At 28.5% G+C, this 12,626-nt stretch overlaps 2 protein-coding genes across 2 annotated transcripts; both read left to right on the top strand.

Annotated features, from left to right (window-relative positions):
* Positions 1-192: 192 nt before the first annotated feature.
* LOC137822667 (uncharacterized) lies at positions 193-973 on the top strand. Its single transcript, XM_068627609.1, has one exon. It carries the CDS (start codon positions 296-298, stop codon positions 860-862), a length of 567 nt encoding a protein of 188 aa, XP_068483710.1. The 5' UTR covers positions 193-295; the 3' UTR covers positions 863-973.
* A 4,397-nt stretch (positions 974-5,370) lies between these two features.
* Positions 5,371-10,888, top strand: LOC137822849 (probable L-gulonolactone oxidase 6). The gene is made up of 4 exons (XM_068627855.1): positions 5,371-6,033; positions 9,346-9,601; positions 9,857-9,958; positions 10,095-10,888. Exons 1-4 carry the CDS (start codon positions 5,383-5,385, stop codon positions 10,805-10,807), a joined length of 1,722 nt encoding a protein of 573 aa, XP_068483956.1. The 5' UTR covers positions 5,371-5,382; the 3' UTR covers positions 10,808-10,888.
* Positions 10,889-12,626: the final 1,738 nt, after the last annotated feature.

Below are 12,626 nucleotides of genomic sequence, written 5' to 3'. Positions count from 1 at the left end.
TTTTAAATTATAACATGTCATTATATCTAATCCATGAACGTTAATATTAATATTAGATTGTAATAATGATTAAGAAAATTTAGAATGATGATCCAATCTTACTTTACTCATAACACAAACTAAGTGGGTCCACCGCACTAGATTAAAACAAAGAAAGCATTAGAAAGATACCCTGAAAGGTTCGAAAAGAAAGAAGAAAAGAATTAGATGCTTTATGTGTCGGGTACTTAATAGTTATCCTCCCATAATAACATAAACAACAAAAACCTTCACACAACCAAAACCTAATCCATCAATGGGGAACTGCGCGTTCAAAGGAATCACCACAACTCAACCTCTTTCGGAAAACGACAACATAGTCAAGGTCCTCACCCCAAACGGAGCCATCATGGAGCTCTACACCCCCATTACCGCCGACTGCATAACCAAAGAGTTTTCCGGCCACGGAATATTCCGGAGCCGCCGCGACTTCTTCTCGGAGCCGCTCCATCGCGACGAGGAGCTTCACGCGGGGGACCTCTATTATCTTCTCCCTCTCGACCCTTCTTGCAGGTTGCCATCCACCAAGAACGCCGCCAGACAACTATCCGACAACGCCGCCGCCAGTGCGACGTTAACGCCGTACAGAATGTGTACCTACGATAACAACAACAATAGGATGTGGTCGGAAACAGGTGAAGTGTGTCCGAGGAAAGGAGTGTGGAAGGTGAAGCTGGCGATAAGCCCGGAACAGCTGTCGGAGATATTGTCGCAGGAGTCACAGACTGAGGCGTTCGTGGAGAGCTTGAGGATGGTGGCAAAGTGCGGCGGCAATGGCGTGCTGTCTGCGCCGAATTCCGATCACTCAACTTCCTGTGACTGAGAATCAAGTTTTATAGGTGCTTAAATTGGTTAAAACTTTGGTCTTTTGTTGTTTATAATTGATTTCTCATGTTATGTTTTTATTTTATTAATGAAAAATTTACTTTGAAAACTTTAAAAGTTGTATATAACTGTTGTTATTGGTTTAAAAATAAATATATATAATAAAAAATAAATTTATAATTAAATAATGTTAAAAATATTAAAATAATAATATTTTGAGTTATAATATGATTTTATTAAAATTATGAGTTGTTAAAGTTATTCCAACATTTCACACATATTATTCATGTTGATGAAGTTGGAATATAAAGTTTAAGTTTAATGGCTATATATAGAATATATTTTGTTTGCTGAAGTTTTACGAGGTGAACTTGCTTAGAAAAACAATTTATATATGATAAATTATTCAACTTTTTTTTTACTTTTTAATATATCTTTAATTCTTTTTGTAATGGGTTTTATTTTATTTTTGTTCAAAAAAATTATACAATTTCTGGCTATTTTTTAAAAACTTTTTTATCACATAAAAAGTTAAGAGAAATGATTAAAAATGCAAAATTTAATAATTTACTAATATCAAAATATAATCAAAATTCAAGAAAAATTACCTTTTTATTTTAAATTATGATCTATTTAATATTTTAAATAGATTCATTTAGTGCATTGAAAAAAATCGTATTATATGTCACACACCCATGAATTATTGTAGAAATTGGACAAAATTTTGTGATTCAATCCTAACTTTAATCCTTAAATTCTTTAGTGAGTGTCGCCGGAATTTAGAAGCACAAAAAAATCACTCAATGGTAATACGATATATATATATAGGGTTGAGAAAAATCTAAATTATTAAATCCAATCTATAATTATTTAAATTTATATTATTTTTAATCTATTTATATGATTTTATCTTAAATTTAAATTTATATATTTAGATTTTAAGTCTATTCCATTTAATTGGATATGGATTAGATATAGATTGGATGCAATTTTTAATTATCCAAAATGAATTTTAGGTTGGATTTTGACTTGGTTCCGACCTAGATTAAGCCGAGTCAATCTGGACCTAAGAGCAAAGTCAGTTCGAGTCTGTGTCGAGCCAAGTTGGCCTGGACCAAAGTTGAGCTGATTCAATCCAGCCAAACTTGAGCCGAGTCAATTCAGGCCAAACTCGAGTCAAGTCGGTCTAGGCCATAGTCAAGTCGAGTAAACCCTAGCTCAAGTCAAGCTGAGTGGGCCAAAGCCCAAGTTGAGTTGGCACTCGGGCCATGTCATGTCAAGTCGACCCCGACCCATGTCGAGTCAGTTTGGGCTCATGTCAACCTGATTTGTCTAGGTCAAAATCTAGCCAAGTCAGCTCGGGTCAAAGTCTAGCAAAGTGGGCCCTGGTATGGATTTAGCCGAGTTGGTCCAGGTTTAGGCTGAGTCATCTCGAGTCCATGTAGAGCCGAGTCTGTTCGGGCCTAGGTCGACCCGATTCACCCAGGTCCAAATCTAGCTGAGTCGGCTCATATCCAAATCTATCATTCGGAACACTTATTTATTTCTATTTAAATATACTGAGTCTCTTTGTTTCATTTCCAAAAATTGATCTAATTTCTATTTAGAAATGAAAGAAAAGTGGACCTGATATAGATCTAACCAAGTTAATCCAAGTCTAGGTCAAATTAGCTTAGATCCAAGTTGAGTCAAGATAGCTTGTGTTCAAATCGAAATAGATTTAATTTACTTGATAAAATAATTATAATCTAAATAAATTTAATGTAATTAAAATTAAAATGATATAAAATTTATACATAATAATACAGATAATATATGTGTGTGGAGGGGGATACTGGTTGATATGGGCCTGGGCCCTCACTCTTCACATTGCCCACAGCGTCAATCATTGTAATTGCTTTGTGGGCCCTTTCTAAGTACCAACCTCTCATCACCCTCAACTTATTACATAAGAGTAATTTTGTCCCTACATCACATTTCATATTATTATTATTATTATCAAATTTCATAATAATAATAATAATAATAATAATATTATTATTATTACCCTTATTATTGATTCTAGTAGAAACTAATGGTGGATGTTCTAATTAGAAGACAAATTCAGGTTTTCATTTATGGTAAGGATGTTTTGCTTCTTTTAATCAACCTTCATCACCTTCTCCTCTCCTCATTTCACACAACTCACTCTCACTTTCAGATAAACTGCTTTTATATAACTTTATTTTCTATATTGTAACGTAGTTTTTCTAGCTATACTTCTATTAGTTAGACTTTTGAGTTCATATTTAACCTATAAATCATTTTTATTATAATTCTTTTTATAGAATCACTTGATTTAACAAAAACTACAAGTGCTGAATCAAAACTGAAAATTCTATCATACATTTTGATAGAAAACTTTAATGTATTATCAGTTATATTTGTATAGTCATGATCGAATCCAATAATATTGTTGAGTGACTCATTTCCAACCATAATTCTTATGAGAATTCGTATTTGGTTTTAGATAGTAATGAGGAGACAGAGATTATGAAATTAAGCAGATCATTGGAATCCGAATCATCAAAGTTAAATTAGGAAATAGAACAAAATAATCCAGGTTAAAAAAGAACGAAGTTCAATTCATAAAATACGACACTAATACTAGAAATTACTGTTTTTTACTTAACACTATGCTCTAGTAGGAGATCTCTTTACTAAAACAATATTATAAAAAAATATAATTTTATACAATTATTTAGTTTCTATTTTGTACATTGTTAACCCCTCTTTTAGTCCTTTTTTATGAATTTTTGTAATTATAAAATTGAGATTAAAGATAAACAACATAGTTATTATTAAAAGGAGATGTTTTTTTTTGCATTAGTTATCAACCAGAAATAGAAAATGCTCCTTTAAATTGTATTTATACCGCCTCTGAATTGCATTTATATCGGTCGATCTAAAATTACTACGAAAATAATTCAATGTATAAGAAGTATAATATAATATTTTTTAAACAGTTAAAGAAGCCTAATACAATAATAGAAAACAAGTGTATATAATTTCATAAAAAAATTTAAAATAATTATTGTAAAACCTTAATAAATTTATTTATGTTAATTTAATTTCTCGTCACTATACATTTTATTGGATTAATTTTTTATTTTATAAAAATATTATTAGTATGAGTTTTATATAACTTACCTTGATAATAATTCGTGATTTAATAATGAAAAACATCTTTAACCTTTTAGACTATTTCTTAAATTAAAATCATTATATATATATATATATATATATAGAAAGTTGAGCTTAGTTTCATAAAATGGTCTCATAAAAAATACATTAGATAATATATATAATCTTTTAGATATTTTTGAATTCTTATTTATATGTCTTTAAAAAGTAATATTTTAAAACTATTTCTAATAAGACACTAACTGTATTTGTCCAGTAGTGTTTAAAACCCAATAACAGCGCCGACACTTCAATTTATTTTTAAAAAAAAAACTCTCACATTAAACATAACACTTCAATTTACTTCAAGATTAATATGATATATAATTATTTTAAATCCCAAGTTAATAGATTGTCTTGATACATAAAAGGTAAAAAAAATTCAGGTTTTTCTGAAGCATCTTATGTAAAATTTTATGTTATATCTTATTTATCATATAATATAAATATATAAGATCTTATCCAATTCTTGTTTTAATAGTAAATTTTATTTTAGAATCTTATTTTTTTTTTGTTACTCTCATAATTTAATTTTGGTTGGTATAAAAGTATATAAATTTATATTTTTTAAGATCTACTTTTAAAAGAACTTTAGAGTACTTTTAAAAATCTTTTTCTTCATACTAAATTTTTTTATTGTTGCTTTAATTGAAGATATTATAAAAGGAAGATGTTGTTACATCTAAAGATTACCAAATTTCTTAAAACGTTTTTTTTTCAAACGATAAAAAGGTTAAGAAACTTCAAAAAAAAATATTTTATACTTTTTTTCTGAATTATATGTTTTAGATAGGATTTAAAATTTAGGATTTTGATTTGGTAAAGTAAATAAAGTCATTAAATTTATGAAAAGAAAATAAAAACGTGTGCCAAATTGGTCTCACCGATATTATTATGGATGGGTGTTGTTGATAGGGACTCTCTACTAAACTCTATTTATACCAACAATATATACAACAAATTAATGTATTTTATTGATTTCTAAATTTATTTAATTTTTTTATTGATAAATAATTTTAAAATTGATATTTAATTAACTGTCAATATTTTAATTAAAATATTTTATAATTTAATTACTATAACAATTAATTATTTTTTTATCTTTAAAATTAATTTTTGTTTAATGAATTTTTTATAATGATAACTCTCAATATTTATTATTTTAATTATTTTTCACATTATTTAGTTACAAATTTAATTTTTTTTATATTTTTTAAAAAAAAATTATCACATTTGGTATAATTTTTTTGCAATAAATATGAAGAGTGGTATGAAAACACAATTGTGGATCATATAATGTTTTTTCTTCTCTTGTTCTTCCTTGGTTTCCATGTCGCAGTTTCTACTCCGGAGGATCCCATAAAGTGCTCCTCACAGAACACAAACTGCACCATCACCAACTCCTACGCCACATTCCCTGATCGAAGCATCTGTGAAGCAGAGGAGGTGTTTTACCCCACGCAAGAAGAAGATGTTCTGAGAGTGGTTGCAGCAGCCACCAGAAACGGCAAGAAGATGAAAGTCGCCACCCGTTTCTCCCACAGCGTCCCCAAGTGGGTGTGTCCTGAGGGCAACAATGGGTGGCTAATAAGCACCAAAGATCTGAACCGGGTGTTGGAAATTGACGCCGAGAAAAGGACGGTTAGGGTGCAGAGTGGCGTGACGTTGAAGCAGCTGGTGGAGGAGGCGGCGACGGCGGGGTTGGGGTTGCAGTACACGCCGTATTGGTTGGGTTTGACGGTGGGGGGCATTTTGGGGACAGGAGCCCATGGAAGCAGCTTGTGGGGGAAAGGAAGTGCTGTTCATGAACAGGTTGTGGAGTTTAGAATTGTTACGCCTGCATCTCCTCAACATGGTTATGCTCAGGTTCACACCCTTTCTCATGAACAAGATCAACATTTCAATGCAGCAAAACTCTCACTCGGCTTGCTTGGGGTCATTTCAGAGGTATGTATTTCTGCATGTACCCTCACTTCCCATTTTCTTATTAACTCAATTTTATAAAATCGGTGTAAAAGAGTTGCACACTTAAAAATCTTACATTGACTATAAATTAAAACATTTTATAATCCACTTCTAAGTATGGTATTATAGTTATTTCGAGTATATCCTAACAATTGTTTGTTGCACTTATTAAGTCACTCGTTATCGGATCACTCATAATATATAATTCATTTATGATTGATATGAGATATTCAATATATATTTTTAAAACTTGTCAACTCGTGCGTGAGACTATATATGTATGGATGGTTCGACAATAAATAATCTGATAAACCAAACAAATTCTCGTTAGAATAAACTTTAAATAACTCGTTAAAAGTTGAAATTAAGTTATAAAATATTATTATTCTCAAACACGTGTCTTTTATTTTTTGTTTATTTTAACATAATCAACTTTTACTTTCAAGTTTTGAACCTTCTGATAATTTTATTCAAAAGAAATTTAATGTGTGTTTCTGATGTGATTCGTATAATTTTGTGTTTTTAAATGAATATAAACTGTGAAGAAGATACTATCTTTTAATTACGAATTTTATGTCGTTGTGTAGCAACTTCCGAGAATACAGCCAAAATATTGGTACCTTAACGCGGGAGAAAAACTAATGGATTTACACACACACACAAAATAGTAAAAATATAACTCCGAAAGGATTTGTACAAGGTAAAGATAAAATAAAACATTCATAATTAGTTTTCGTGATAACTACTCTAACACTACCTTAAACTCATCGATAGATATATTGGTACTTCTAAAATTTATAAAGTGAGAGCTTTTGTGAATGTTACCAAATTATATTGAACAGGAAGATAACTAACCAACTTCTTTCTTACCAACTTTATACCACTTAAATTTAAAATATTATATTCGTTAGGTTACGATTGAATTAGTTTTTTTTAATAAATAAATAAATAAATAATAGGGATATTTTAGAGATACATCAACTCTTATAAAAAAAATATAAATAGATTTTTTTACATTCAAGAGACAAACTTCTAAAACAAACAGAATAACATAATCTAAAAAAAACTATTCTATCATAGTTTTTATTGTCGATCACATGTTTACAAAATATACGACAACAAACCTACAAGAAAATCATGAAATAGAAACCAATTTCTAGAAACCAAAATAATTAGTTGCAATAATTAAATTAGAGATCATTTTAGAAACTAAAAAGAAATTTGATTTCTAAATTAGTTTCTATTATTGTTAAATAGTTTCTAAATTGGTATCTAATTAGCAACCAATGTTTTAGAGACCAAATTTAGAAACAAAATAATTGGTATCTAAAACCTTAGTTGCTAATTAGATATCAATTTAGAAACTATTTAACAATAATAGAAACTAATTTAAAAACCAATTTTTTTTTAGTTTCTAAAATGGTCTTTATTTTAGTTTCTATTGTAACTAATTATTTTTGTCTCTAAAAATTGGTTTTTATTTCATAATTTTCTTGTAGTGAAACTCTTACAAGCCTCGCACCTAAAATTTTTTTAATGAATTTCATGCAAACCAACTATTAAAACAATAATCTGAATAAGAAAAATATGTTACACGTACATTCGATATTATCCACGACCGAATTAACTATACTAACACAATAACTCAAAATGATCACAATATAAGAGATAAAATAGGTACTCTTCACAATAACTCTAAAATGATCACAATATAAGAGATAAAAGTGGTACTCTTATAATTAATTTAGTTAGAGGAGACTGATTTCATATAGTATTTATTTAAATTGTTACAAATTCTCTGTATTTAGCTTCTGTACTATTTTTAGAACCAAGATATCTATAGTATTTTGTGGTGGATTTGCTGTCATGTGAGTCTGAAGTATGAACCTAAATATATGCATCACAAAAGTCAATATTGACATGGTAGGTTAGATTAGGTTTAGTGTAATTAGTGATAGTTACATCGTGCACCTACCTCACATAAACCTATATTATTGGAGGGATTAAGAACTCAAGTGGAAACATTTTCTTTAATAAGTTTCAAAAAGCTTAAGCCTGTTGAGGTAAAAATTTAATTGTTAACCTTAAAGAGTTATTGGATATACTTGGCCTCTCACAAACATGAAGACTATCATCATTTTTTGCCCAAAAAAAAAACATGAAGACTATCATCACTAGGTAAATTCTTCACCTTACAAATTGTGATCTACACTTTCTAAAATTTTCAAAATTGTCTTTATTTCAGAATTAAAAAATAAATTCTGAAAAAGTAAATTCAAAATAATTAAATTTGTGTGTTCTATAAAATAAATTTCAAAAACAGAATTAAAAAATTTAAATTCCGTTTCGGAAAAACAATTTTGAAGAATTAACAACATTTTAGAAAAAAATTGTGAAAATCAAAATGTAAAAATATATTAAAACACCAGAAAAGTATTTCAAAAATTCAAATCTGAAAACATGTTAAAACAAAAATCTAAAATATATTTTGACTTGTAGTCTCTTTTGTTTAAAGATATTTTTGTCATTTCAAACAAAAAATAGTGTGTAGTATGATTTAACCATTTATTTTAAAATCTTGATAGCTAATTATATATCAATTTATAAATTATTTAACAATAATAGAAACTAATACAAGAAAATCATCAAATAGAAACTAATTTTAGAGACAAAAAATAATTAGTTGTTATATTAACTAAATTAGAGACAATTTTATAGACTAAAAAAATTTGATTTCTAAATTAGTTTCTATCATTGTTAAATAGTTTTTAAATTGTTATCTAATTAGTAGCTACCAAAGTTTTAACTACCAATTATTTAGATTCTAAATTTGGTAGTAAAAACTTAAGTTGCTAATTAGATATCAATTTAGAAACAATTTTTTTTTAATTTCTAAAATGATCTCTAATTTAGTCAATATAATAAATAATTATTTTTTTATTTAAAATTGGTTTCTATATAATAATTTTCTTGTTGTGATAAATATCCCACAAATATGTGCAAAAAAGCAAGAAATTGACAATGTGCCTTTTCTCCAGCAACATAATTATTATTATTATTTATAATAAAAATAAAAATAAAAACACTTCAAAACTATCCAAACTCTTATATGAGAATATAAAATATAAGCAGAAAAAAAAAGCAACTAAGATTTTTTTTAGCAAATTATGCAGTAGCTGCAATGCATTCACATGACATAATATATGTTCTTTTGTTTCTTTAAAACGTCTTAATTTGTGGCACTACATTTCTGTTGGGAAGGTGATTATGATACAATGCTGATAAATTTTGCAGATTACTTTGAAACTTGAACCTCTTTTCAAGCGATCCATTACATATCTGACCGAAAACGATGCAAATTTGGAGGGTCAAATCATAACATTTGGACAACAACATGAGTTTGCAGATATAATTTGGTACCCACATCAACACAAAGCTGTATACCGTGTTGATGATCGTGTTCCTATTAATACATCAGGCAATGGTGTTTACGATTTCATCCCTTTCCGTTCCACTCCTGCAATTGAATTAGAACTCCTCAGAACCACAGGCGAGTTTTTCTTAATGTAAACTAATATTTAGTTACATAAAAATCACGTGTTTGATCTTGAATTTCGTCAAAAGTACTTTCAGTAAATTTCTCGTTCTCTGATTAGTATCTATAACTCGTAGTATGTATGCACTTAATTAATAGTTACTAATAGGTATATAATGCTTTTGTTAGTCCAAGCAATAGTACTTAATAACTTGTCTTCAAAATTTCTAATGAAAGTGATATTGTTTTCCTTTGTTTTTTTTACTATAGAGGAACTTGAGGAGCTTACTGGTAATGCTGTGGGGAAATGCTTCCTTGCAAAGAGAACAACGAATGCCCTTATGGCCACTGCTTATGGACTAACTAACAATGGTGTTGAATTTATCTTATCTATTTTAGTCAAATGAGTACTTAGAGCTCATTTTTTTTACAAAAGCTTTCATGTTTCATGAAGTAATAAGAGCACTTAGAACTAATTTAATCACATATTCTATAATGGAACTTGCAGGTTTAATCTTCACTGGATTCCCTGTAGTTGGATTTCATAACCAGATTCAGGCTTCAGGGTCATGCCTGGGAAGTGATATGAACACAAAGACAAGATTATGTCCTTGGGACTCTAGAATCAAAGGAGAGTTCTTTCACCAAACGGCATTCAGCATTGGGTTGTCTGTGGTAAAGAACTTCATTGAAGATGTGAAAAAGCTGGTTGAATTGGAAGCAAAGGCATTTTGTGGCATAGAGATATACAATGGAATTCTAATGCGCTATGTGAAGGCTTCAAGTGCATACCTAGGGAAACAAGAGGATTCCATAGACTTTGATATCACATACTACCGTAGCAAGGACCCAATGGCTCCAAGGCTGCATGAAGACATCATTGAAGAGGTTGAGCAGATAGGGATTTTCAAATATGGAGGACTACCCCATTGGGGTAAGAACAGGAATGTGGCATTTGAAGGAGTGATGAACAAGTACAAAAATGCAGACAAGTTTTTGAAGGTTAAAGATGAGTATGATCCACAGAGGCTATTTTCTAGTGAGTGGACAGACCAAGTGTTTGGTCTAAAAGAAGGGTTAATGATATCAAAGGATGGGTGTGCATTAGAAGGTCTATGTTTATGCTCCCATCACAACCATTGTGCACCAACCAAAGGCTACTTTTGCAGACCAGGCAAAGTCTACAAGGAAGCAAAGATTTGTGCTCTTTCAGGTTCTTAAGATGTAACAAGTTTCAAATAACTTTCCACAATGTATCTGCATATAGTTGAAGAACTAAATAAAAGAAGATGCGATAATAAACATGGATATATGAACTGATTATAAAAAAAATAAAAATCATGAAATAGAAATCAACTTTTAAATACTAAAATAATTAGTTGAAATAATAACTAAATTAGAGATCATTTTATAAACTAAAAAGAAAATAGTTTCTAAATTAGTTTTTATTATTGTTAAATAGTTTCTAAATTGATATCTAATTAGCAACCAAGGGTTTAACTACCAATTATTTAGTTTCTAAATTTGGTAGAAAAACTTTGGTTGCTAATTAGATACCAATTTAAAAAATATTTAATAATAATAGAAACTAATCTAGAAATCAATTTTTTTTAGTTTTTAAAATGGTTTCTAATTTAGTTACTATTGCAACTAATTTATTTTATAATTGTCTTGTAGTGCGTCAACAGTTCAAAACAGATAAGTTACTTGTTACTATGAAATCCTAGCAAGTTGTTATATATATATATATATATATATATATATATATATATATATATATATGAGTTCTTAGGTTGTTATGTATTACTTTCTTCTGATTTAGAATTTCGTCATGTTTTATGTATATGGAATTATAGGATAACTTGCTTGTATAAGGATGGAAGAATCTCCTTAATCCTAACCTAAAATATCTATATTATTTTTTTTATTGACAAAAAAATATATAGAGAATTAAAGAAGAGCAAGTAGATAATTTTTTAAGCCTGATTGATAATATAATAAATAATCAGAAATTTTAAGGGGTGATAGTGTACCACTTTGATTTTTCTTCTAATTTTATTATGAATGCTGGTAATACATACATATAGCAGATATAGTTCATATACATGGTGGGGAATTAAGAAGAACAAGTGGATTAATTTTAAAACGTTATTTAATTATAATAAATAATCAGAAACTTTAAGGGGTGAAAACGTTAAGAAGTGTACCACTTTGAGTTTCTTTCAATTTTATATGAATGCTGATAACTACATAGCAGATATATTTGAAGTAGTCATTATGGTTCTGGATAGAGAGTAATTAGTAAGTGTAATATAAGAGTTACTATTTTATTTTCTATATATTGTTCATATTTGTTTGATTATAACTTTTCTATTTGGAGTTTCTGTCATTGCAATATGTAAGTACCCAATAAATAATAATGAAGGTAAGGCGAGAAAAGTTAAAAATAATAATTTATAATTATTTTGTTAAAAAAAGAAAAAAAAAGGAAGATTTTACGGGAACATAAATTGACATAAAATTATGGAAGGGAAATTTTTTTATACTTTTCATTTTTTTAATTATTAAAATTAAATAATTTTATAACACAGAATTAAAATTAATAGAAAACAATTTTATTACAATACAAATAATAAAGTAAACGTTTTAAATCTTTGAGTAAATTTGAATTTTTTTAATTAGCATAAAATTATGTCCGTAAATTTATTTATTTTATTTTCTTATTCAATAATCTACATGCCTAATTAAAGAGAAAGTTCTCTACTTATTTCTTTTATTTTTGTCCATATTCAAACTATATTTTGTGTTAGACCCATTCAGTACGGTTTTGTCTCACTGAATTTAGTTATTATATACATGTTTGGTTGTCCTTTGTGTTTGTTTTTCATCTATTTAGACACAAAACTGAGTTTTAGTTGAAAGCAATATACGATATCAGTTGGCTCTATTTACTAAAGAGCAACATCAAGTAATAAACCAACAACGATATCAGTCTTGGTCAATGGTAGTTCAACTTTGGAATTTAAACCATTGAGAGGAT

This window comes from Phaseolus vulgaris, chromosome 9, assembly GCF_000499845.2.
Source record: "Phaseolus vulgaris cultivar G19833 chromosome 9, P. vulgaris v2.0, whole genome shotgun sequence".
Lineage (NCBI taxonomy): Eukaryota > Viridiplantae > Streptophyta > Magnoliopsida > Fabales > Fabaceae > Phaseolus > Phaseolus vulgaris.
This window is presented reverse-complemented; position numbering and strand designations above follow the sequence as displayed.